This window comes from Callospermophilus lateralis, chromosome 5, assembly GCF_048772815.1.
Source record: "Callospermophilus lateralis isolate mCalLat2 chromosome 5, mCalLat2.hap1, whole genome shotgun sequence".
Taxonomy (NCBI): domain Eukaryota; kingdom Metazoa; phylum Chordata; class Mammalia; order Rodentia; family Sciuridae; genus Callospermophilus; species Callospermophilus lateralis.
The window spans coordinates 48,430,600-48,456,733 of record NC_135309.1 but is presented as its reverse complement, the minus strand read 5'-3'; the positions used below and the strand labels follow the sequence as shown (position 1 = coordinate 48,456,733).

The 26,134-nt window shown below is 33.9% G+C and overlaps 1 protein-coding gene across 3 annotated transcripts; it reads left to right on the top strand.

Moving 5' to 3' along the window:
* Positions 1 to 26,034, top strand: Ccdc112 (coiled-coil domain containing 112). Of its 3 annotated transcripts, XM_076855878.1 has the most exons (10): positions 1 to 216; positions 10,163 to 10,284; positions 14,337 to 14,458; positions 17,651 to 17,740; positions 19,405 to 19,480; positions 19,840 to 20,230; positions 22,291 to 22,707; positions 24,090 to 24,185; positions 25,350 to 25,468; positions 25,675 to 26,034. In XM_076855878.1, the coding sequence occupies exons 1-10, from the start codon at positions 100 to 102 to the stop codon at positions 25,703 to 25,705; spliced, it is 1,581 nt and encodes a 526-aa protein (XP_076711993.1). In that variant the 5' UTR covers positions 1 to 99; the 3' UTR covers positions 25,706 to 26,034. The 3 variants fall into 3 exon arrangements, with proteins under 3 accessions (XP_076711993.1, XP_076711994.1, XP_076711995.1); XM_076855879.1 differs by lacking the exon at positions 24,090 to 24,185; XM_076855880.1 differs by lacking the exon at positions 25,350 to 25,468.
* The last annotated feature ends 100 nt before the right edge of the window (positions 26,035 to 26,134 follow it).

The window sequence follows — 26,134 nt, the reverse complement described above, 5'->3', positions numbered from 1 at the left end:
GCCTCGGCCCCGCACTGAATTCCGCCCATCCCAGTGGCTGCTCTAGGAAAAGTCTGCGGAGACTAGAACCCCCAGCCCCCAGCAGCTCCGGGAGGAAATATGGCGGCCCTGACTACGGTCGTGGCGGCTGCGGCGGCCACCGCGGTAGCTGGGGCGGTTGCGGGGGCGGGCGCGGCCACCGGGACCAGCGTGGGAGCGGCTCCCGCGCCGCAACAGGTAAATTGAGGACGGCTGGAAGCCGCTCTGGTGGCGGGCGTGGGGCTCTGGGATGTAGGCCCCGGGGGCGGACCACGTCTCTGGCCCCGGCAGAACAGGTGTCCTCTGCAGCGCCACCCGGGAGGTGCCGTGTTCACGTCCCTTGGTGGAGGCCTGGTACGCCCGGCGGCGTTGCTCTTTGTTGTTATGGGCGTCTAACAGCCTTTATAAGCCGCCTCCCTGCAGTTTTGAAGTCGAGGAACACCGGGTTGGAAGCCCAGGGCTTTGCCGCTTCCTAGATGTATGATAGGAAAATGTCTGGGCTGCTCAGTTTTCTCTCTAAAAATGGGTACTAATAAATAATACGCTTCTCCCTGAGCTGTGGGCATTCTGTCTGGGGAGACCCTGACATGAAGCTTGGTTGGAGGGAGACTCGGCATCCAGTAATCATCGCCAGCTCTTACTGTGCAGGTGCTAGGAACACAAAAGAGGAATAAAATGTGGGAGGATAAGAGACAGAGGTGTTTCCTAGAATGGGCTTAAGGACCATTTTCTCCACAGCGAAGACAACCGTACCTTTCAATTGCCATCAGCTTAACGAGACTATTCCTTATCCCTCTAAACTAGATATCCCCCTTATACCCACTACACCCAACGTCCTTTCCCGGTTTTATGTTTTTCTCTGTAGCACTGATTACCATATGATGTATATTTTTTCATTCTCTCCCCCCGCCCGCCTCCTTGAGAATGTAAGCTCCATGAAGGCAGAAATTTTTGAAATCACTATTATATTCCCAGCACCTAAAACGTGCTCACTTTATAGTGCCTAGGACATAGTAGGCGCTTCCCAAATATTTGTAGATCAGTGCAAACCTGGAGGAAAGCTGTTGTGAACTGAGGACAGGCTCTATAGTTTTAATCCTCAAAGGAAATACGGTGTCTTTTCAGCTTTGCAATTCAGGAAATCCACCTCAGGCAAATTTTCTCCCATGTTCTATGTGATTCTATTATTCTAACTCCGGATCAAGTGCATCAGGAAAAATATAAAAATGCAAAATAGAGCAAATGTTTTTAAATATGGACTAAAACATGTATGGTCCTGTTAGTTTGTCTATGTTGCTGGCTTTCTCCATGAAAACTTTTCAGTTCAATGTGATTTGTTCTCTAAATTCTCATAGCTTGTTTTACCTCCTGATTTACATTTTTTACAAGCTACCTAATATCCTTGTTGACAAAGCCCATGAGTCTACTATAGTGATTCTCAGAGGTGGTGTTTGTTTGCCCCAGAGACTACATCAGAATCATATAACCTATAGAGTTATTTCAAACATTATATTAGTTCTCAGAGAGCACTTAGCAATTTCTGGAGACTTAGTTGTGACAAAAGGGAAGAAGTTTTGAGGTGCTGCTAACATATAATAGGTAGAGGCCAGAAGACATCCTCCCCCCCCAACAGTTATCTGGTTCAAAATGTTAGTAGTACTGAGGTTGAAAAACCTTGCTTTATAAACCTTTCCACCACTTTATTAGGGAAGGCAGAGTTTCATAACTGAGAATCATAGCAGGAATATAGAAATCGTCAAGTATGTTTGGCTTAAAAAAATTAGAATCACTGCTGTACTAATTCCAAACTTGAATATTTGTCATTAATGAATATTCCTGCTCACTAATACTGACACCAATTAATGTTTCTTGAGATTTTTTTTTCTGATAATCTTATGATATTAGAAGTATCTAAAAGATATCTGAAACCTAGGGTTTCCATAACAGAGTATCACAGATTGTGTGACAAAAACAACAGAAATTGTCTCACAGTTCTAGAGGCTAGAAGTCTAAGAACAAGGTGTATTAAGATTGAATTCTGGTGAGGCATCTTGTCCTAACTTGTGGACAACTGTCTTCCTGCAGTATCCTCACAGGGCCTTTCCTCTGTGGGCCTGCAGAGGGAGAGAGGAAGGGAGAGAAAAAGAGTGAGAGAGAGATATATCTGAGGTCTCTTCCTCTTAAAAGGGTATGGGTCCTTTTGGACTAGGGTTCTCTTTTATCACCTCATTTAACTAATTATCTCTGGAAAGTTGCTCTCCAAATATAGTCACTGTGGAGCTAGAAGTTCAACATTTAAATTTTGGGAGGAAATAATTCAGTCTATCACAGTTCTCTTAAATTATTCTGGAATAATTATCTCTGAAGTTTCAGAACTATTGTATCTTGTATTTTGTAATCTCCTTGGTGTGTGGAATGTCATAAATTTCTCACCTATTATGAAAAGTAATAAGGTACCCTATCTATGCTTTTTGATGCTTGCATATGATTCAGCCACTGCCTTTCAAGACTGAAGGCCACAAATCTTTTAACCTTCTCTTAAGTGCCATTTCTCTCTTAATCCTGGAACTTGTTCACTTGATCATTTTAGTTTTGAATTATGAGTTTTTTGGAAGTACCTCTAACTACGATGTTGCTGGTTTTATACCAAGATAGGTATAAAATGAATCACTTTATTTCTAGTGATCTTTTCTCTAATGACCTGAATCTTTGCCTAGATTAGGCTTTCAATAATAACTACATTTCTTCTCAAACTTTAAATGGTCATTCAAAACGGACTTTCTCTAAAAGGTCATGCGTATGCATTGGGCTATGTGTATGTTCAGGTGTAGTAGGCTGAATAATGTTTCCCCAGGGCATACATCATAAGGGTCTTTGCTGATGTGATTAATATCTTAAAATAGGGAGATTTTCATGGACCTTCTGATAGGACCCATTGCGATCACATAGGTCTTTCTAAGATGGAGGCAGGGGAATCGGTCAGTAATAGGAGATGTGATAATGGAAGCAAGGGGATAAGGTGATTTGAGGAAGGGGTCATGAGCCAAGGAGTAAAGGTAGACCCAAGAAGTTTAAAAAAAAAAAAAACGGTAAGGAAATAGGTCCTCCCTTAAAGCCTCCAGAAGAAATGTAGCCTTGCCCATACCTTGATTTTATTTATCTTTTATTAAGATTATTTTTAATGAACAAATCATTATGTTGTAGACTTACAGTATACATTGTGATGTTTTGATATGTGTATACAATCTGGAAGTAAATCTGGATTAAATTGAGCCCATTTACATATGACCTCACTTCATTTTTTGTGGCAATACATTTGAAAATGTATTCTTTTTTTAAAAAAATATGTATTTATTTTTAGTTGTAGATGGGCACAATACTTTTATGTTACTCATTTTTATGTGGTGCTGAGGATTGAATCCAGGGTCTCACACGTGCTAGGCAAGCAGTCTACCACTGAGCTACAACCCAGCCCTGAAAAATGCATTCTTAATAGTTATTTTGAAGTATACATTTTTATTGACTGAAATTACTTTGCTGTGTAATAGGTCTCAAAACTTATTTCTCATTTTCCCTCCTGACTTTGTACCTTTTGACCAACCACTTCTCATGCCTTTCTCCCCAGTTCCTTCCAATCTGTGGTAACCATTATTTTGCTCTTTACTTCCATGAGATCAACTCTTTTTTTTAAGATTATACATTTGAGTAAAATCATGAGGTGTTTTTCTTTCTGTCTGGTTTATGTCACTTAGCATAATGTCCTCTAGTTTCACATCATGAAATTGAAAGAGAATAAATTTGTAATGTTTAAACTAGTAAATTGGTGGTAGATATGATAAATTTATTATAGAGGCAAAGGAAGCATAAGGATAGATCTGAGATTTTCTGTTTCTTTAGAGGGTATCGGGGATTGAACTTAGGGGCGCTTGACCACTGAGCCACATCTCAGCCCTATTTTGTATTTTATTTAAAGACAGAGTCTGACTGAGTTGCTTAGTGACTCATTTTTGCTGAGGCTGACTTTGAACTCATGATCCTCCTGCCTGTGCCTCCCGAGCCACTGGGATTATAGGCCTGCACCATCACACTGGGAAGGATAGACCTGAGAAAGTCCTGGTCCTCATCTTTAACTGACCTTGAAGTTCTATGTAGAAAGAAAGTAAAGGCTGAGGTAAAGTTGTAAACTTCCTGCCTGAGTATTGAAGGTGTGCCCCAGAATGCAAACAGATCCCCTCACCCAAAGATAGCAAAGACTAGGACTTATTGTTTAAAAGCATTTCAGGAAATTTATGACCACTTATTATTGACAACTCGCTAACCAAACAAATTTAAGTGCTATACCCAACAAAGAATATATAATTCAGAATAGTGAGTAAACAAACAGAAACAAAACAAATCCTAGGAATCTTGTTTTCAGAGTTGCCACATTTAATTATTGTAAATGTCCAATTTTTAACAACAACAAAAATATGAAACATGCAAAGAAATAAGGAAGTATAGTTCACACAGGGGAATAAAGCAGAAAAGTGGAGGACTAAATGCTGGATATACTAGATAAAGACTTCATATCAATTTCTTTATTATTTTTCCATATTTAGTTATTTTATCTTTTTATTAATTTGTTTATTTAGATAGCATTTCAGTGTTCAGTGTTGCCTAGGCTCATCTCAAACTATGGCTCCAGTGATTCTTCACCTTAGCATCCCAAGTAGCTGGGACTTCAGGTGGTGTGCCAATGCACCTGACTCAAATAATTTATTTTAAATTTATTCACAGAACTAAAGGAAACTAAAAGAAAATATGAGAATAATATGTCACCAAATACAAAATATCTATAAAGAGATAAAAATTACAAAGAAAAATCATATAGAAATCTTGGGGTTAAAGTACAAGAACTTGAATGAAAACGACTAGAGAAACTCAACACCAGGTTTACTTGGCAAATAAAAGAATCAGCAAACTTGAAGATAGGTCAGTTCAGATTATCCAGACTGAAGAATAGGAAAAATAAATAAATAGATAGATAGATAGATAGAAGAAGAAAAATAAAGACTCAGAGATCTGTGGAATACCATTAAGCATACTAATATGAATAATGAGAATTTTGGAAACAGAGAAGCAAAATATACACAAAGAAATGGATATTTGGGTGATGTCAGAAAACTTCCCAGATTTGATGAAAAACATTAACCAACACATTGTTGGAGCTCATCAAAACTTTCAAATATAAACAAGAAAAATTTTGAAAACTCCAAGAAGCAATTGAATACTTAAAGGGATCCTCAATAAGATAACATCAAAAACCCCAGGCATATTATTCTGTTTCTGTTGCCATTAACAAAATGCCTGAGGCTAGGTACTTATTGAATAAAATATTTATAATTAATTCACTATTTTGGAGGCTGAAAGTTCAAGATAAGTCATCCCCAGCCTCTCCTAAGGGCCTGCCAGCCTGTGTCACAGTGTGGTAGATGGCATCATGACAGCATGTATGAGAGGGAGAGAACAGTCACATATTGAGACAGGAAGTAAGGGAATGACCGAAAATACAATAATATCACAAAGAGTAAAATACACAAAAATGAATTTAATGAAAGAAGTATAAACTTTAAACATTTTTGAAAGAAATTAAAGGAGACCTACATAAAGAGATATTTCATGTTTATGAATCTGAAGACTTTATTCTGTTAAGAATGGTATAGTCTCCAGAGAATCCAACCCATCTGCCCTTTTTTTGCAAAAAAAAAAAAAAAAAAAAAAAAAAAATTTACAAGTTGATCCTAAATTTCATACAGAAAATGCAGGATATTATTTACCAAATAGTAAAAACAGCTTAGAAGAAAGAACAGAGTTGGAGTGCTCACACTTTGTAGTTTTGAAACTTATTTCAAAGCTACAGTAACCAATGTGTACTGCATAGACATAAAGATCAGTGAGAGTCAAGAAATAAACCTACCTTTGTGGGCATGAAAAATGATTTTCAACAACACAATTCAGTAAGAAAAGAATAGTCTTTTCAACAAATGATACTAGGACAATTGGATATCTGCATACATAAGTAGAGCTCCTACCTCACACCATACATGAAAAATAACCCAAAATAGAGACCAACATGTGAGATATAACTCTTAGGAGAAAACATAGGCATGAATCTTCATGACCTTTGAATAGGCAGTGGTTTCTTCTATAGAAATCTGAAGCACAAACCAAACTTAAGTAAGATAAATTGTACTTCATTAAAATTTTAAAATTGGTGCCTTAAAGGACATTATCAGGAAAGTGAAGAGGCATGGGGGTGCAGCTCAATGATAGAGCGTGTGCTCAGCATGCACATGGTCCTTAGTTTAGTTTCTAGTACCAAAAAAGAAAAGACAAATCAGAGAATGTGAGAAAATACTTGCAAATTTGTAAAGGTTTTATGTCTACAATATAGGTTTAAAAACAAAATTGCACAACTAGTTTAAAGATCATATTGACTTATTTGCAATTCATGAATTGGAGCAGTATCTTGTTCTATAAAACAAAATAAGAACTCTTACAGGGCTTCACAGAACAGTGTTCCATTGTTGTTGTTATTGTTTTTCTTTTAAGGTGGGAACTAGAAAACAAGAGAAAAAAAGCATATTAGTTAACATCAGGTTGCTTCAGTTTACTTTTCTTGTGAGAGTTAAAGAGGACTCACTTATTTGACTCCCTGAAGACTGGTAAAGCCTTTCTGATTGGTTGCTGTGAATATTAGGAAAAAATAGTCTGTTTGAGGATCTACTGCCTTCCTTAGAATTTCAGTTTGATTATGCAGCACTTAGCATAAATGACTCCATTTTGTTTTGGTCTGGTCTTTGGGGACTTAGTGTAGGAGCTCAATCTAAAATAGTGCCCTCCCATAAAAATGAACATACATAAGCAGCTCTAACAGTTCAACAATAAAATGACATGTAGCCTATTTTTTTTAAAACGAGAAAAGGCAGAAGCCATTAGATTCTTTGTTTTTTTTTTTTAGACTCTATGCCACTATTTATTTATTTATTTATTTAAGTTGTAGTTGGGCACAATACCTTTATTTAATTTATTTATTTTTATGTGGTGCTGAGGATCGAACCAGGGCCTTGCATGTGCTAGGTGAGTGCTCTACCTCTGAGCCACAACCCAGGCTCCCCACCCCCCCCCACCCCGCCACTTTGCATATGTAATGCTGCATGAAAGCCAAAGTCACACTTCTCATGTGGCCCTTCAGCCAGGGGACCCCTCAGAAGAGAGCTGCTCCCTAGGTGGCACCAGCAGCTTTGCTACCAGCAACATTGACTTCCCAGCTGCTGCACCTCCCGGCAAAGTCTGATGCCATCTGGTAACTGCAGCTTGGTGAGGCCATGTACATTGCTGTCCAGCACACATAGGGCCAACCATCATTAAGGACTATAGTGGAAGAAATAATGCTGGGCCCTCAGAGTGTGACCTTATTTACCAGGAGTCCAGGGAACTGAGCAAGCACAACAGCAACAATTTGGTGGCATTTGCTTTTATGAGATAAAATAGTTAGGGAATTATTCCTAGAACCAAGGTAATGTTAAGCCATTGTAATGATTTCAGTGAGGTATTGAGGCAGTGCAGACTTGCAATAGACTAATCTAATCGAGATTCAAATTGAAGAGATAGAAAATCAGCTCTGATGACCAAATTACTTTAGCTTAAAAATGTAACTGGTAGTGAAAATATGAAGTTTTCAGAATGGCAATGGAAGAGGATGTTCCAAATGTATAGAGCTCATTGAGATGGTATAAAATTGGGGACTGGGCAAATGTTTGTGTGGCCTCAAACCAATCATGATATTATTGTTTATGAGTTAGTTAAAGTTATTTTCTTCTAAAACAATGAGAAAAGATTTAAGAAGATAGATATTCCTCAAGAGCAGTGACCCATAAGCATATGAAAAAGATGTGAAACATCATTAGTCATTAGGAACTAATCAAAGATTAACCACTGTGAAATGCTATTTCACAGGCATTAAAATGGCTAAAATAAAACAGACAGATAATAGCAAGAGTTAGTGAGGGTACAGAGAAATTGGAACCCTTATGCCGTGTTAGTGGGAATGTAAAAGATACAGCCATTGTGGAAAACAGTTTGGCAGTTTTTCAGAAAACTAAAACCTTGTGCATCAGAGGCATTTCTAAAGACATGAATAGATAACTCAGAGAAAAATATCTGCCAATTACATATATAGTAAGATATACATTCAGAAATAAAAATAATGCTTCCAACTCAACAATAAAAGGGCAACCTGTTTGTTGTCGTTGTTGTTGTCTTTTTGTGGTGCTGGGGATTGAACCCAGGGCCTTGTGCGTGCAAGGCAAGCACTCTGCCAACTGAGCTATATCCCCAGCCTTCAACCCAGACTTTTAAATGGGAAATTAAAAAATAGAGCTACCTTATGAGCCAGAAATCCTGCTATTTACCCAAGAGAATTGAAAGGGTTGGTTGTGTAGCTCAGTGATAGAGTGCTTACCTAGCATGATTGAGGCCCTGGGATTAATCCCCGGTACTACAAAAATAGGCAAGTTAAATTCACATACAGATGGTCATGGTCCCATTATTTGTATTGGCCAAATATTAGAAAGAAACCAATTGTCCATCAGCTGATGTCCAATGAGTTGGTAAACAAAATATGGTGGATCTGTATAAAGCATCACATTTCAGCCACAAAAAGGAATGGAGCACAGATTCATGGTACCACATGGATGAATCTTGAAAACAATGTGCTAAGCGAAAGAAGCCAGACAGAAAAGGCTACATGTTGTATGAGTCCATTTAGCCAGAATAGGTAAATTCATAGTTAGAAAATAAGTTAATGCTTGCCTGGAGCTGGGAGAAGGGAGATGGGGAGTGACTGTTAATGGGTATAGTACTTCATTTTGGCATGATGAAAATATCTCAGAACCACATAGTGATAATGGTTGCACAACTTTGTGAATATACTAAAAACCACCGAATTGTATGTCTTAAATGGATATTTATGGCATGTGAATTATATCTCAACTTTTAAAATATTTCCTAAATTCTTTACTTTGTTCTTGCTCTTAGAGATATAGAACCTATATTTCCCTTTTTCTTCATCTCTCACATCCCATTATTCAACAATCCCTTTTGGTTATACTTCAAAATAAATCTAAGGTTCTTAATTTCTTTTAATTTCTGTCACCTGGGTAGTCCTGGACACTCATTCCAAGCCTGTGTTGCTTTAACAGCTACTCCACTGGTCTTGCTTCCATTCATGCCTCACCCACCCTCACACTTCCCACCGATTTATTCCCCCAAAACAGCCAGAATTTTTTTCTTAAAGAATTAAATTTACCATGCATTTCTTTGTTTAAAACCCTGCAGTAAAATCCACTCAGTGACCTAACCCATCTGTGTGTTTGGCGTGTACCTCCCTGTTGACTTTCATCTCCTATCAAGCCCCCTACCTTTACTAATCTCATGTCATATTGCCTTTTCTGTGCTTGAACTGCCCAAAGTCTTTACTGCTCTTGCAAGTTTGTACAGCTGATCTGTAGACCTGGCACACCATTCCATGCTGCTTCTGGCATGGCTGATTCCATTCTTTCTTAAATGTCACCCCCTCAAATAGAACCCTGCAGCTATTCTAACTGAAAAGCAAGCCTAGGTTAATTTTTTTCCATGTTAACACTAGTTCCTTAACAGCACTTATCACAGTTGGTGCATTTTTATTTGTTTTTATTGCTTGTTTCATATTTTCTCTATAAATCTGTTTCCCTTCAATAGACTTTAAGGAGGGGCCATATTAGGATGGATCATTATTGTCTCCCTAGTGTCTAATGCTGCCCCTGTCATAGCATACATAGTGTTCAGTCTATAGGTGACAAATGACTGGTAAATGAATTAGATCTTTTTTGTAAATAATCTCTGGATGATGATGATGATGATGATGATGATGATGATGATTAATTTATCATTTTAAGATAAAAATTCCTTTTTCCACAAAATATATTTTTTTTAAAAAATTAGATTAGCCTTAAAACGAACTCAGTAAACCCCAGTATTTGATGTTTTAGTGTCGAAAAATAATTTCACGTTATTTCTTACTACTTTCATTATGGATGATAACTTCTTGTTATTTTTTATACAGAATGATGGCTGTTTTAGTACTTCGGGTGGGATTCGTCCTTTTCAGCTTCAAAATTGGAAGCAGAAAGTTAGTCGGACTAAGAAAGCAGAGTTCATACGCACAGCAGAAAAATTTAAAAATCAGTAAGTATGTTTTGTCCAAATAACAGTACTAGTCAATTTATTATGAACAATATAAAATTAATTCAATTTCACCTACTAAATCCCATATTATTAGAAAATTTTAGTCACTCACCAGTTAAATAGAACAAAGAAAGTGGCAGATATGAATGGACAAATGGTAATACAATATTTAACATAAAAATTATAAGTGGAAATGTTTTATCTTTTTTTACCACTTTCAATTTTTATTTTAATGAAAACAAAACAGCTGCTTCTTTAAATTTTGCATATTAGATAAACAGATTGAGTACCTTTTCAATTTACAACTGCAGGTAAACATTCAGTAAACATTTTTGAATAAGTGAATAATTTGAGGGGGTTTAAAATATATATGTATGAAAGTGCTTTATAAATAAACATCATGTATTTAAATTGCTATTTTTCCTATTTTGCAAACAAGGGTGATTATAGAGAGTAAATATCTTCCCATAGGTTATCTAGTAGGTAAATGTTTGATTTAGTGACTCTTATGGGTGGCTTCAGCCACTCTGAAAGCCACTGTTCTTTTTACTAACCAGTGCCGTTCTTCAGGAAAACCTGTTTGAGTTGTCAATGTATCTCACTGAGGAAAGTAGTGGCTAGTTTTCATGAAAAATCTAAACTCTTCAGTTAACTTTTTTTAAAAAAATAACTTGTGTTCTCTGTTCCTCTCAGATCTATTCTGTACATTATGATGAAATTGAGAAGTTTCTGTTTATGTTTCTTTTTAAATGTTAGTATATACTATATGTATTTATTCTTTGAAGAAGCAGTGATATTCATTGAATATTCATTGTTGTCTGCAGCATCATGATGTAACTATGAAGAATGGTAATAATTAGAACTCAAAGTGCCCCATTCTACCCTATTATTTTTTATAAACATACTGCTTTGAATTTAGACACTATCCATTTACCAAAGAACTCAAGAAAAGGAAACTATTGTAAGGAATAGACTCTGGAACAGAATTAGTGACAGTTCTCTTCAGAAATTCTACCAGTGAAAAAAATGTACTATTTGAATTTTGAAAAGTTACACCATCTGTAGCTTTGGAAGATTGAATTCTTACTACCCTTATATAATACTTGTCTGCCCCCCAGCTTTATAATTGACAAAAATAGTATATGTTTAACGTATACAACATGATGTTTTGATATATGTATACATTGTGAAATGATTATCACCATCAAGCTAATTAACATATTCCTCACCTCACATAGTTACTGTGCACTTGCATGTAAGATCTGTTCTTTCAGCATATTATACTAAATGAAACAAGTCAAATTCTGAAAGATGTACATGGCATGATCTCGTTTATGTGTGGAATCTAAAAGAGTTGAACTTATAAAAACACAGACCAGAGGGGTAGATAACAGAGGTGGGCGTGAAGGTTAGGGGTAAAGATAATGGGAAAATGTTGTTCAAACACTATGTGTGTCAGATGGATATGTTCTGAAAACCTAATATATAGCATGTTCACATTGGTTAATGATAATATAATTTATTATTATACTATAAAATAAAATATATTTGAAAAATGTAAATACCATCTCTGTAATGCCAAGAATTCAAGAAAATACAATTTATTTATTTATTTATATTTTTTTTCTAAAATGCATTACTCTAGGTAGAATTGGACTCTAGTTAGAGTCTCTGGTTTGTATTTATCTCTAGATGGCATAATGTCCACTAAAAGGTTAAGGTCTATAATACAGCAACTCAATGTATTTCTATTCAATTCTTCTTGAATACTGAGGAAAAACAATTTGTTTCATCATTCTGTTATTTTTAGAGTAAGAAATAAACTCACATGTCTCAGAACTCTAAACAATATCAAAAGGTACTCAATAGAAAGTCTCAGTTGCACCCCTAGTTCCTCTCCCCTCAGACAACCAGTAGTACTAGTTTTTTTGTTTATTCTTCCACAGATTTTATGTGTTTATTAGGAAATGTAAATATATATTCACATTTGTCCCTTTTTATGTAAATGGTAGCATACTCTACATACTGATTTGCATCTTGGTTTTTTTAACTTCAAAGTATATCTTAGACACAAAGTAGTTGTTGATTTTGTCAGGTTCTGTAATGGCATGGTAGTTATATATATCAAATATCCTTAATTTATAGAGATGCACATGGTAGTATGTTGGAGAAAAACTGCATAGAGGATTTACTTCAAAATACTTGAGCAAAGGAAAGAAAGAATAGATGAAAGGAGAGGTAAAATTACTGAGTCAGAGTGCTATGAGGGGCACATCATGAGTGTAAATGAGGGATCAATTTACTCTTCTCTACTTGTGGGCATGTTTGACATTTTTATATAAAAACATTGTTATAAAGAGTGTCTTCTTGGAGAGGTTTCCTATTCTGTACATGGGACATCTGCAGCATTATATACTGTCATTTGAGTGTAACATGACTTATTTAGCCTGTCCTAAATTTTTGGATGTGTAAGTTGTAACAAACAATGCCGCAATTAATTGCAGCATCCTCATAGTTCCACATTATTTTGCACATGTGTGAGTATATCTTCAGGATAAATTCCTAGGAGAAAATGCTGGGTCAAAGGTATATGAATTCATGAATGTGGTAAATATTGTTGCATTGCCATCCATAGGCAATTTACAATGTATGAGAAGATCTGTCTCCCCACAGTTTTAACCATTAGAATATATTATTTAAACTTGTGATTTTTTTGGCCAATCTGATAGATATGCAGTGTTCTTATGATACAGTTTTAATTGCATTTCTCCTAATTTGAGTTTAAACATCTTTTCATATGTTTAGCAATCTGTCGCCATTACTACATTACACGGTAGTATTTCTAGTCTAGCAATAGCAACATGTAACTCACTATCATATTGTATCCTATGTCCTTGGCAGACGTTTCTATTTGATCATAATATTATCCCTGCTCCCCATCCAGAGCTTTCATGGGATTCCCAGTTCTTAACACACAGGACTTCAGTAGTTACCCTCAATCTGTTAGAAATGCCATGTGGAATGAGTCTGTTCAACTTCTCTGTTCCACCTCTTGCCTCCTCTCACAAACAGCACAAGCTTCCTAAACACACATGCTGAGATATAATCCCCTCTGCCTTTAGGGCCTGGGGCAGTCTCCTGTTGTGCCCCATAAATAGTAAATTTTTCTCTGTGTAGCAAGGTGGAAAAGACTGATAGTTGCCCCTCAAGTTATATGAAATTAGTCAATGGCCAGAGATACCCCAACATTCATTAAATCCAGGATTAAGGAAGAGATATTCATATTCCACTTTGTAAGAAAGAAAACTAACATTAACAAAATTCATTTTTTTGCCCAATCAAAAAAAAATTTCTTAATAGTATATCTTTTGTTTTGTTTTATCCAAGGGCTCAAATTAGCAATTAGAACTCCTTACTGATAGATGGACTAAGTCCAAAGAGCAATAATGAGATGAAAGAAGCTTTGTGATGAATGAAGACAATATCCTTGAAATATACTAAATTTCCTGTCTTTGTAGATTGTTTACCTCTTGAAGTTTAGTATTAATATCAGTAACTTGAATTTCCATAGTACATATTTATGTATTGTTCAAAAATCCCTCACATTATCTCATTTGATGTTAATTATAGCCCTGTTAGGTAGTAAAGAGCTGTTATTAATCCTGTTAGCCATGAGATGAGTCACATCAAATGAGGTTAATGACTTGGCTAAGGTTACAGAGTTAACAGTATCTACTACTAAAAGCAGTAACAGCCCTTTTCAGACCCCAGGAAGATTGAAATGGAATCCATAGCCAAAGTCTTGTGTATTTTCAAAGGAAATTCATATATCCACATTTTCTTAAATTATCATTTTTTATAATTTAAGTAACAATTCAATACAGTTGATTTTGGTTGAACTTATTTCTATCTACTCTTTTGACTCCTTAATCTCATTAATCTAAGTAATTACATTCTTTTTAAATGAATTAATCTATTTTGAGTGTCTTCATATTTTAAACAGTTAAAATATATTTAAATCATATTTATACCATTTGTTTCTTTTCCTAAAGAGTTATTATCATAGAAAAAGATAAACACAGTCATTTCTACAACCAGAGAAGTGACTTCAGAATTGAGCATAGTATGCTGGAAGAATTGGAAAATAAATTGATTAACAGCAGGAAAACAGAAAGTAAGTTGAGTTCATGATAAACTAAAGACTGTTGAGTGAAATAAAGTTATAGTTTTTCCCTGTCTTTGTCTTTGTGCATTGACTGTATTGGTAGTAAGTTTGTCTTTTTAAGGACGTGTTTATTCTCTGAGGTCACTGTTTAGTCATTCTAATCGGATTGTTTTCTAAGCATATTTCTTCAATTTGATAGGAAAGAGAGGGTTTTGGTGTTTTGGTTGACAAATTAGTAAATGCTATTAAAATTTCCTGAAAAGAAAAAAAAAATTGGTTCCTGAGCTATCTGATCTTAGCTCATCACCCTGGCATTATAATCTGACCTCTGGACTCAGTAAGTATTAGCAAATTTACAATCTGTACTTTATGAGGAGAGCATGTCACATAGTTATTTAAACCTGAGTTTCCTCATCTGCACTTTGAAACCTACCATTTCTACCTTGATAGAGATAATATGTAAGAAAGTGCCTTATAGATTATGGTGAATATGTTCTATTGTTGGTTATGAAAATTAATCATTTCAACTGTATAGTAAATGCTAGGCTTAAAGAATTATATGAGAATACCCTGTAAAGTTAAATTTTTTATGTTGAGAAATCTATTTAATAGAAAAGCTATTTAGCATTGCTTATAGGAAAAATAATGGTTATCAATCAATTAGCTAAGATTTATAACATGTTAACTTACTATGTAGAGATTAGATTATTCATGGTACTCTCTTATCACCAATTAAAATAAATTCCCAATAACTAACTTTTCTCTTCCACAATACAAAATTATACTATTTTTAGAAGTCATCTTTTGTCAGGTAGTGACAAATCATTCCCTTTCTTCTATTGGAATGACAACAGAATCTAATATTGAGAGCACTTTTCCAGTTCTCTCTTCTTTGAGTCATACAGAAATTTAGACTTTGCTGATTTAATATTCATTAATATTTCTTAGTTTTTTTTGCAGGCAAGTGGGAAGCTAATCTTTCATGTCTTGGTTATATTCTTTTTTAAAAAATTTATTTTATTCATTTTAGTTATTGATGGACCTTTATTTTTTATTTATATGTGGTGCTGAGAATTGAACCCAGTGCCTCACACATTCGAGGCAAGCACTGTACCGCTGAGCCACAACCCCAGCCCCTTGATTATGTTCTTAAGTAGAGTATCTCAATTTGTGCATTTTAAAAGGCCACTTGGTTTTCTCTTTTTAAAGACAACTTTGTTTTTATCTTTTTATTTTCCCTTTTTCTATAGTTTTGCCTTTTGTTATTAAGACTTTATACATACCTAAGAGAGGAAGGAATGGGTTGTTTTAGTATAAAGATTTAGAAACTTCCACTTTATAGATCATAGCTCAGAAATACCTGTTCCTTATTACAAATATCCATGCCTCAGTTTTAGCCTGAATTTATATTTTGTTGTTTTTTGGCTATGCAGAGTATCAGTTCCAAATGGATAAATAAAATAAAGTTGTTTGCCCTGTAATGATTTTTGCTATAGTTGATCAAGCTAATAAAACAACAAAAAATTCTTTTCTAATTATTTAAACTTACTAGAGAAGTTTCTTGACTTAAAGTTTCAATAGTGATCAAGACTATATAAAATAAATTCGATAAGATGTCTTTTATGGAACACTCAAATGTTAACTAAAAAATAGAACAAAGCCATATAAATATTCGGAGCCTTGTTCTGGATATTGGCCCTGGCTCTAAGACTGTAGATAAACTTAAAAATTAATAATATTAATAATAATAATAATTGCCAGGGCTAGGGGCATAGCTCAATTATAGTGTGCTTGCCTTGCATATATAAGTCCTGAGTTCCATCCCAACATTGCAAATATATAAAATAGAGTGCCTTTAAGGACAGAGCCTTTTGATATTTCATGCTCATTTATCAAAAGTTGCAAAAACAGCTAGGCACAATGGTGCACACCTATAATCCCAGTGGCCATGGAGGCTGAGGCAGGAGGATCACGAGTTCAAAACCAGTCTCAGCAAAAGTGAGACTCGGAGCAATTCAGTGAGACCCTTTCTCTAAATAAAATACAAAATAGGGCTGGGATGTTGCTCACTGGTCGAGTGTCCCTGAATTTAATCCCTGGTACCCACCCCCCCAAAAGTTGTAAAAACAAAAAGAGGAGGGTGCATAAAGTACCCAATGCTGATAAAATAATAATATTACTGTTATATGAATATGTACCCATGAATATGAATATTTACAACATAAACCTACTAAAAAATAAGTATTAAAGAAAATTACTACTTCAGAAAAGAATATGAAAAAAGAATCTAGTCTTTCTACTACTGATCAAGACCATTTGAAAATGGTCTTAACCTGTTTTCCAGACTTTTATTCTGGGCCTAACATTTTACTTCAGAATATTCCTTTGGTTGAGCTTGGCACCTGAATCATAGATACCACTTAATGGCACCTGAGGGACCTCTTCAGGGGCATGACAGTGACACCACTAGGTATCACTCACCTTTGTCTTAGAAAATGCATTTAGATGAATTTAAACCTCAATGGGGAGTTTGTCAGTATCCATAGAATTAATACTGGCTAGACAGTTTTAATATTCCCACAGTATAATTAAGAGCAAATTCTATTTCCATAAATTACAATAAGTTAAAAAAATGCTTTTAGCCAGGCCCAGTGGTGTTGTCTGTAATCCCAGCAACTTGGGAGACTGAGGCAAGAGTATTGCAAGTTTGAGGCCAGCCTCAGCAATTTAGGCCCTCAGCAACTGAGCAAGACACTATCTCAAAATAAAAAATAGAAAGGACTAGACATATAGCTCAGTGGTAAAGTGCCCTTAGGTTCAATCACCACTACCAAAAAAAGAAAGAAAGAAAAATTATTTTAAAGGACAAAACATGCTAAGCTTAAGCTTCTAATCTTGCATTTAAAACAATGTGCAATAACTCAGTCTCCACAGAAGGAAAAAAAAAAGACATTTCCTTGGCACACGTGTATAATAAAATGTAACACACTATGCTTTTAAATATTGGAGAAAATTAAGAGATACTTTATTTAGAGAAAAGGTATCTAAAGTATTCAGATGACTTTGATATAAACATCTTTTATTCTTTAATTGTTCTTCACTATCTTTTGCTAAATGATTATGATCAGTCTTATGTGTAGAATCCTAATGCAACTACATTTGTCACAAAGTAATTTTGCAATATGTATTTCTTCCTTACAGGAGCAAAAATCCAGCAACAATTGGCCAAAATACATAACAATGTGAAGAAACTTCAGTATCAGTTAAAAGATGTGAAGCCTACACCTGATTGTAAGTAAATTCAAATGTTAGAGGTTTTTACATATTAATATTTTCCTCTTGCTCATTAGAAAAATTTATACTTTTCTAATATGAAATGTCTATTTTCCTACTTGGCATTAATGAAGCTATACCTACTTTATTGGTTGGGAATTGATAAGGCCATTTTGGAGAACTGTAGTATCTGGCATTTATATAGGCTTTTTATTTTTTTAATCCTTAGAGTGCTATCAAATCCTTAAAAATTATAAGGTAGAATACCTTATATTATTGTCATTTGTAAGGTAGAGAACTTATAGTACAGATAGTTTAGATTGAGTTAATTAAGGGGGAAAAATAAAGCTGACTTCTGATTTCTGGTTTAGTGCTTTTTCTGTCATTTGCTTTTTGAAATAATTACCTTTCAGAGGCATTTCAAATATGTAAGAAAAGGTTCAATTGTATTGGAGCAAATGCTAGTTTTAGGGGAAAAAGTTGTATCCTTGTCTCTTTCTTTATATCAACATTGATTTCCAAAGGTTCAAAGCAATAAAGGAAAGTGCTCAAGATTATGGACTAAGACAGATGTTGATCAAACCCTTGATCTGTTATCTGTTAAGTAATTTTAAATTTTAGGAAAATTACTCAAACTTTCATTTTTTTCAGTTCTTATGGTGTTATGAAGAGTGTAACTATTATTCATTAAATTTAATAAAACCAAAAATATTAGAATAGAACATGGTTTAACATATTTATAATCATATTATGTTTAGAAGGATAAGAACAGAATATAAAGAAAAAAGTACTTAAAAAAAACTTAAACCTATAAGCAAATGTGATAAACAAATTAGAAAATTATTAACAATATATAATTTAAAAAGCCAACATCCATAATGTAGAATGCCAGAATTAGAGCAACCAGGATAAACAACCTAATAGAAAAATTAGCATAAGATTATAAGGTATACAGGAATTCAAAATACATATAAAAATGCTCAGGCTTATTAATGATCACAAAAATGACAGCTAAATGAGTGATGATAAATTTTTGCTTCATTTTGGAAATGGCTAAAAGTATATAGGAAGGGGCTCTCTCAGAAACAATGAATTGGTATAGCATCTTTGAAGAACAAGATGACAGTATCTAGCATATTGTAAACTTTTCTGTTTAGCATTTCAAGTTTTATCAGTTGTTCTCTAAGAGCACTTATTTGAGCGTGCTAAAATATATATGCAAGGATTTTTACTATGGGATTGTATATATTTAAAAGAATATCAATTGTAGAGTGGATTAAATGAATTACAATAGATGTAGCCATATATAGACACAGAAAAAATGAGATAGTAATGTGTGTGAAAAGTTAATCACAATATTTTGTTAACTGAAAAATTTTATTAAATGAAAACTGCAAGTCAAACAACAGTATGTTTTGAAATTTTTTTGTAAAAACTAATATTAATTACAACATTTAATGCTATGGATGCATAGGAAAATTATTTGTAATAAAAAATTGCAATCATAAAAGTTTACTTTTAAGCAAAGGTTTATTAATGCCTTAGGCTAAAAAGTATCTTTAAATTAGGGAAACACTCTACTTTTTTGTCTTAATTTTTAAGACAAAATTCTTAATTTTTAGCTAAACTGAAATATAACAAAATAATTTGTTCATGGCTTTATTTTGTTTTTCTTTTCACAGTTGTTGAAAAGCTCAGAGAAATGATGGAAGAAATTGAAAATGCAATTAATACTTTTAAAGAAGAACAGAGACTTATGTATGTTTTAAGCTCATTTTAATATAAAATCACGGACCTTTAGTTTACAGTAACTCACCACTAGTTTGTTGTATACAACCATATTATTGTTTGTATTTGAATCTTACACAAAAGCAATATAACACCTCTCTTTTTGTCTTAGGGTTTATTTAGGAAATTTTCATTCATATTTAGACACTATAAAATGTCAAATAAGAATCGAAAGATTGTTTTTATCTTTGAGGAAACTTAAGGCTTAGATTTGTAAATGTTAAGTCAATTAGGGAAGACGATATGAAGAATCAGGAATAATTGAATTTGAGGGAAACTGGAATATTAAAATGGTTTGATTTTTATCTTCAAACTTTTTAAAATTTTAGATATGAAGAGCTTATTAAAGAAGAGAAAACAACGAATAATGAGTTGAATGCCATATCAAGAAAAATTGACTTATGGGCTTTGGGTAATTCAGAAACAGAGAAAGCTTTCAGAGCAATCTCAAGCAAAGTTCCTGTAGACAAAGTGATACCAAGTACTCTTCCAGAAGAAGTGGTAGATTTTGAAAAATTCCTTCAGCAAACAGGAGGGCGACAAGGGGGTTGGGATGTCTATGATCACCAAAACTTTGTAAAGGTGAGAAACAAACATAAAGGGAAGCCAACATTTGTGGAAGAGGTTCTTGAATACCTTCCAGGAAGAACACAGGATGAAGTTCAACAGCATGAGAATTGGTATCAAAAATTTCTGGCTTTAGAGGAAAGAAAAAAAGAGGTAATAATAATAGCTGTTATTCATTGTATGTTTCTCTGTTCTAGGCACTGTTCTAAACTTAACTGTCATTAACTATTATTAACTTTATAGCAACCCTGTTAAGTATGTTTGTAGTTGTTTTTACCCTATCTTACAGAAGATGAAACTGAGCCAATAAGAAGTAATTTTACCTAAGTAATGGAACTACAGTTGGGCTTCCTCAAGGCCAAACATTTCTACCCCTAAGAAACTACACAAGGGGCATTAAAACTAATAACTGTAGGCAAAACACTTTGTGTCCATTTCCTAGAACTGTATAATTCAGATCTACCCAGACTTTTGAAAATCATCTTACCAGCAAAGGCCACATTATCTTGGATAGAAAGTCAAGAAGCAGAGGAGAAAGTACTTTTAAGTATTAAAAGTTTCTTTGAAGTTTTTTGTTTGTTTTTGCAGCCTTCAGCTCTGATGAACATTAACTTGTTTTGTTTAACAAAAAAATGCATGTCTGTTCAACAGATGACACACCTAAGGAGCAGCAAGGAAATATTGATTCATATAGCTACATTTTTCATTGTTGTTGTCATTGTCCCCCCACCCTTTAAATTAAATGCATGTAGGGAGATAGATTCAGGGAGTTTAAGAAATATTTTTGAATTGTAAGTCATTTTTAGAGACTCAAGAGAAGATTAACCCTTCTATCTTCCACTTCCTTTAGTATAGCCTGTGTTTTGTGTGAATGAAGATAACTTACCATTTTCAGACATGCTCTGAACTTTTTCAGTGCCCTCCAGTACCTTGTTCTTACTTTATGTGCCTCTATTCTTTTGTCCTCAATGCTCAGCTTATCAAAATCTGCGCAGAGCAGATGCTGCTTTCTCCTTGTCCACCCAAACATAGTCATCCTCCTCACACTTTCACTAATACGGTGTTTATACTTTTTTTTTTTTTAATGATGTGCTTTGGCATGCTCATGTTGTATCTCCCCAAGAATAATGCTGCTCAAACTTGGTCCATGAACTGGATATTAGTTTGTAAACTTACTGGTTTACAATGAGATAAGGTGATTGCATGAAAATCAGTTACCCAGTAAGCACATTATTTAATTTAGTTGATTTTTTTTCCATAAAAAAATTTGCTCGTTGAAGACAGAAGTGAATTGATTTACATTGTCATGAATCCTGGATATTTTTTTGGATTGTCACTTTGAGTGCATTGTACTAAATGGTATTTGGTATTGTCTAATCATCTATGGATACTGTCCCATTGCCTTGTATATAATATACATTCCATATGGATTTAATGAATGAATGGTACATGATGAGATGACAATGGTTTCCTGACTTGGGGGGAAGGTAATGCAGCAGTTATGTCCTATGTGGCATTGAGAAGGCCATTAGAATTTTAAATAATCTTTCCATAACCAATATGTACAGATATTGAACTATTTTATTATTTGTTTTTTTACACTTATGAGGCACTGTGGTTCCAGATACTGCCTTATTTAGTCTACACGATAGCCATGCATAATAAATACCATCTGCTACTTTACTGATGAGCAAAATGAAAACAGAGTAGTTTAGTGATTTATCCAAGGTCACATCTAGTAAATGGCAAAGACAAGATTTGATTCCAGGTAGTCTGACTTCATGGCTCTTTACTCTTAAACTACCTCATTTTTATTCCTCTTCTGATATTTGACCAGGGAAAAAATCACTCAGAATGTAGGCTAATTCTAGAAAAAAGAATTTGTAAGCAGAAGTGAAATGATTAGCGGAAAGGGATGTTGCCCATGAAAACAGAGCAGGTAAAGAGGAGAATAAGTACAGTCCTTGTGAACCTAAGGATACAGACAGGAAAAGGAAGGCCAAAAGAATGACCTACTAGTCAGAGTTTTAAAATGGTAATATTTTTAAATGGAAGTAGAAAAAAATTTTTATTGGTTCAAATAAAACAGAACTTAAAACCCTAAGCACTCAGCATCCTATAATTGTTATTCTTTCTAGGAAGATGGAATTGTAGTTGTATTTTAAATTACTTTAAACATTTTTCTTTTGCTGTCTTTTTTTTTTTTTATCTAGTCTATTCAGAATTGGAAAAGTAAAAAGCAGCAAAAAAAGGAGGAAATTTTCAAGTTAAAAGAAAAGGTAGACAACATACCTGTGCCTTTTCATAATAAACCAGACGATAATCAAAAGCAAAAAGAAGAACAAAGAAAGAAACAGAAATTGGCAGTTGAAGCTTGGAAAAAACAGAAAAGTATAGAAATGTCAATGAAATGTGCTTCTTCCCAATTAAAAGAAGAGGAAGAGAAAGAGAAAAAGCAGCTGAAAGAACGCCAACGCCAGTTTAAACTAAAATTACTACTAGAAAGTTATACCCAGCAGAAGAAAGAACAGGAAGAAGTTTTGAAGCTTGAAAAGGAGATAAGAGAAAAGGCAGAAAAGGCAGAAAAAAGGAAAACTGCTGCTGATGAAATTTCCAGGTTTCAAGAAAGAGTGAGTATATTTCCTAAATAATACATGGAAGTATTATTTCAAGATTCAATTAAGCAAAAGTTGAGAAAGTCTTATATATCAAACCTGTGCTTCACATTACCATTCTAAAATAAGTAAGCCATGCTACCTAACATCTAGTGAGTTAGGAGATTCCACTATCAAGTGATAAATAGTGCAATGATTGAGGTGTGGACAGAGAACTTTAGGAGGTGGATACAGGGATGTTTCCCACAGCTATGAAAGAAGGTGATGCTTGGGTTGATTCTAGAGGGCGAAATCTTTCCTAGTAGAGGGAATACCATGAATAGCATTTTGGAAGAGTGTAACAGCATGGTGTACTAGAGATACTTGATATATACTTATTCTATTTTGTCTCATCATCCCAGATGTGAAACGCCTATAAAACTTAAATTAAGCAGCAAATATACCACTTATGGTAACTTTGAAATTATATTTGCAGAATTGAAACCTTGGGACTTAATGGGTTAAAGTACTCTTAGGTTATTGCTAGTTAATAGGACTGTAGGTAGTTTTCAACAAATATATACCAGAAAAAATGTTAGTAAAGACAAAGTAGAATTCAGTCCAAAAAGTATGAAGACAAAGCAGGGTTTTTAAAATGCAAAAGGGTGCAAGTAAGGTACAACTTATGCATGTAACTTATGCATTATTATGTGCATCAAAATATATAGCAGCAACATTAATAAAGCAAAAAATAGTGGAAGTATAAAGATAAATAATAGACAAATACATTCATATTAGAAATTTTAGTTCATTTTTTTAGTCTACCTATAAAATTCTTTCTGAATAATAAAAGATTTCATGCCTTCTCACTCCCCAAAAAGTTAAGTAGGGCACATAATGAAAGACTTAGAAAAAAGAAAACTAATAATCTAAAACTAGACATATCTGTATCGATAAATGAAAATGGGCTTAACTTATGTATTATAAGAAAAGGAATTTGAGCTGGGGTTGTAGCTCAATTGGTAGAGCATTTTGCCTTGCATGTGTGTGAGAGGCACTGGGTTCCATCCTCAGCACCACATAAAAACAAATAAAATAAAGGTATTGTGTTTGTCTCCAACTAAATATGTGTGTGTGTGTGTGTGTGTGTGTGTGTGTGTGTGTATAGAGAGAGAGAGAGAAGGAATTTTAGGTTGAACCTTAAAGTGAAACAAGTTAAAGTGACACCTAAAAATATACGTAAAGGATGTACATGTTACAGTTATGTTTAGAACAAATAAAGTTTTTAGCCTTTGTTGGAAAAGGTTAATATTGAAAGAGTATTGATAGTTAAGGTAATTTATTTTTATTTTCCAACAACTAAATTGTAAACAAATTCAGGTTAATTTCATTTTCTTAATATAATCTTTTTTTTTTAGGATTTACATAAACTTGAATTGAAAATTCTAGACAGACAGGCAAAGGAAAATGAAAAGGCAGAAAAACAAAGAAGAATGGCAAAATTAAAAGAAAAGGTACTCTGTACTGAGGTTAATTTCTTTTTAAAGAAACTACATGAAAATGTAAAAATTATACGTATTAATGGGGTGCCACGTGCTATTTCAGTACATATATACATTCTGTAAAGTTAAATCAGGTTAAACAGCGATCTCAAGCATTTTCATTTCTTTATTACAAAACTACTGAAAAATTCGAAAACAGTGCCTCATATGTTAGGCAAGTGCTGTGTCACTGAGCAACAACCCCAGCCTGAAAATCCTTTCTTTTAACTTTTTGAAATGTACAGTTATTAACAGTTACTCTACTGTGCACAGAGCTTGCTCCTAACTATAACTTGGCATTCATTGATCAATCTTTCCCCTCCCACTCCTATCTTAATTCCTTGGTTTATAAGCATACTGACATCATATGTATTTTCTTCTTATGGTTTTTATACTTAAATATTTTAAATTTCCTGTTTATATATTAGAAAACATAGGCATATGATTTTAAAACTATCATTTGAATTCTATCATTTTACATTCTTTTTAAAAAAATATTTATTTATTTTAGTTTTAGGTGGATACAATATTTTTATTGTATCCACCTAAAACTGAGGATCGAACCCAGTGCCTCACATGTGCTAGGCGAGCACTCTACCATTTGAGCCTCAACCCCAGCCCTCTAAGTAACCTTTTCTTTCACCCTGAAATCTCTCTCTTCCTACTTGCTGTTCTTTTAATCCTTTCTATATGAACCTGTTTTTTATACTTGTGGCAGCTGTGAGCATTTTGAATCTCAATGGTAATACTCAGGACTAAAGACATTGATGACCCCTAAGGATTAAGCAGAGGATTCACTTTATCATAAATTTATTGTCTGGCTATATCAATATTAAACTTAGCTATATAAAAATTATATTTTTTCTCATAGTAGAAAGAGAAAAAATAGAAAAAGAACAAAATAATAGAACTAAAAAAATAGACTAATGTTTTATTAGTAAATTGCTGTAGTCTAAATTTTATTTTAGAAGTTTAAATTAGAAGTTTACTGAACAGGTTAACAGTTTTATTACCATTTAGCTGATATCAAGTATGTTTTTTAAAACTGCTTTATGTTATGTTACTAAGGATCTTACTCATTGAAATACAAACTTAGTTCATGTAAGTTAACTGGCATTATTTTGCTTTTGATTACAGGTTGAAAATAATGTTAGTAGAGATCCCTCTAGACTTTACAAACCTACCAAAGGTTGGAAAGAACGAACCAAAAAGATAGGACCAACAGGCTCTGGGCCACTTCTACATATCCCACATAGGTAAAAAGGAGTTAGAAGGGATGGTCACTTTAGAGAAATTTCATAGCTGCATGTTTATATTTTATACAATTTCTATATTATATTTAGTTACGAGGTTGATAAAATAAACTATACACATTTTTAGCAATTAACATATAATTAGATGTGTTTAGGTCTTTAAATTTTTTTCTTGTATTTGTAATTGCTTTTCTCTTTTTTTTTCATAGGGCTATTCCAACCTGGAGACAAGGAATATAGAAAATGTGAGATAACTGAATTGCTATTTATGTTTTGAGGATATTAGCATATTCAGTTATACTAAGAGAATAACTAACCATATTCTTTAAATATTACTAGCTTAGCCAGATTGATTATTGTGCTGTACGTGAATTGAGAGATATTTTTAAGTTTCATGCAGCATTGTCAATAGTATTTCGTTCTTCTACTAAGAGGACGTTTAAGGTGTATGTTGGCCTATTATTGATGTAAAAGTTATTTAAATTAGTTTATGTTCAATCTTTATTCCATTTAAATACTCAAAACATTTCAAAGATATTTTGTTTTTTTGTCATGTGTAGCAAAATAAATTGGGGGTAATCATAGAAAGACATTTTTTAAACCAAAATTTTGTAATTTTTATAACTTTGAAGTAAGTTAGCTTAAGTAACAAAAATATAAAGTGTCTTT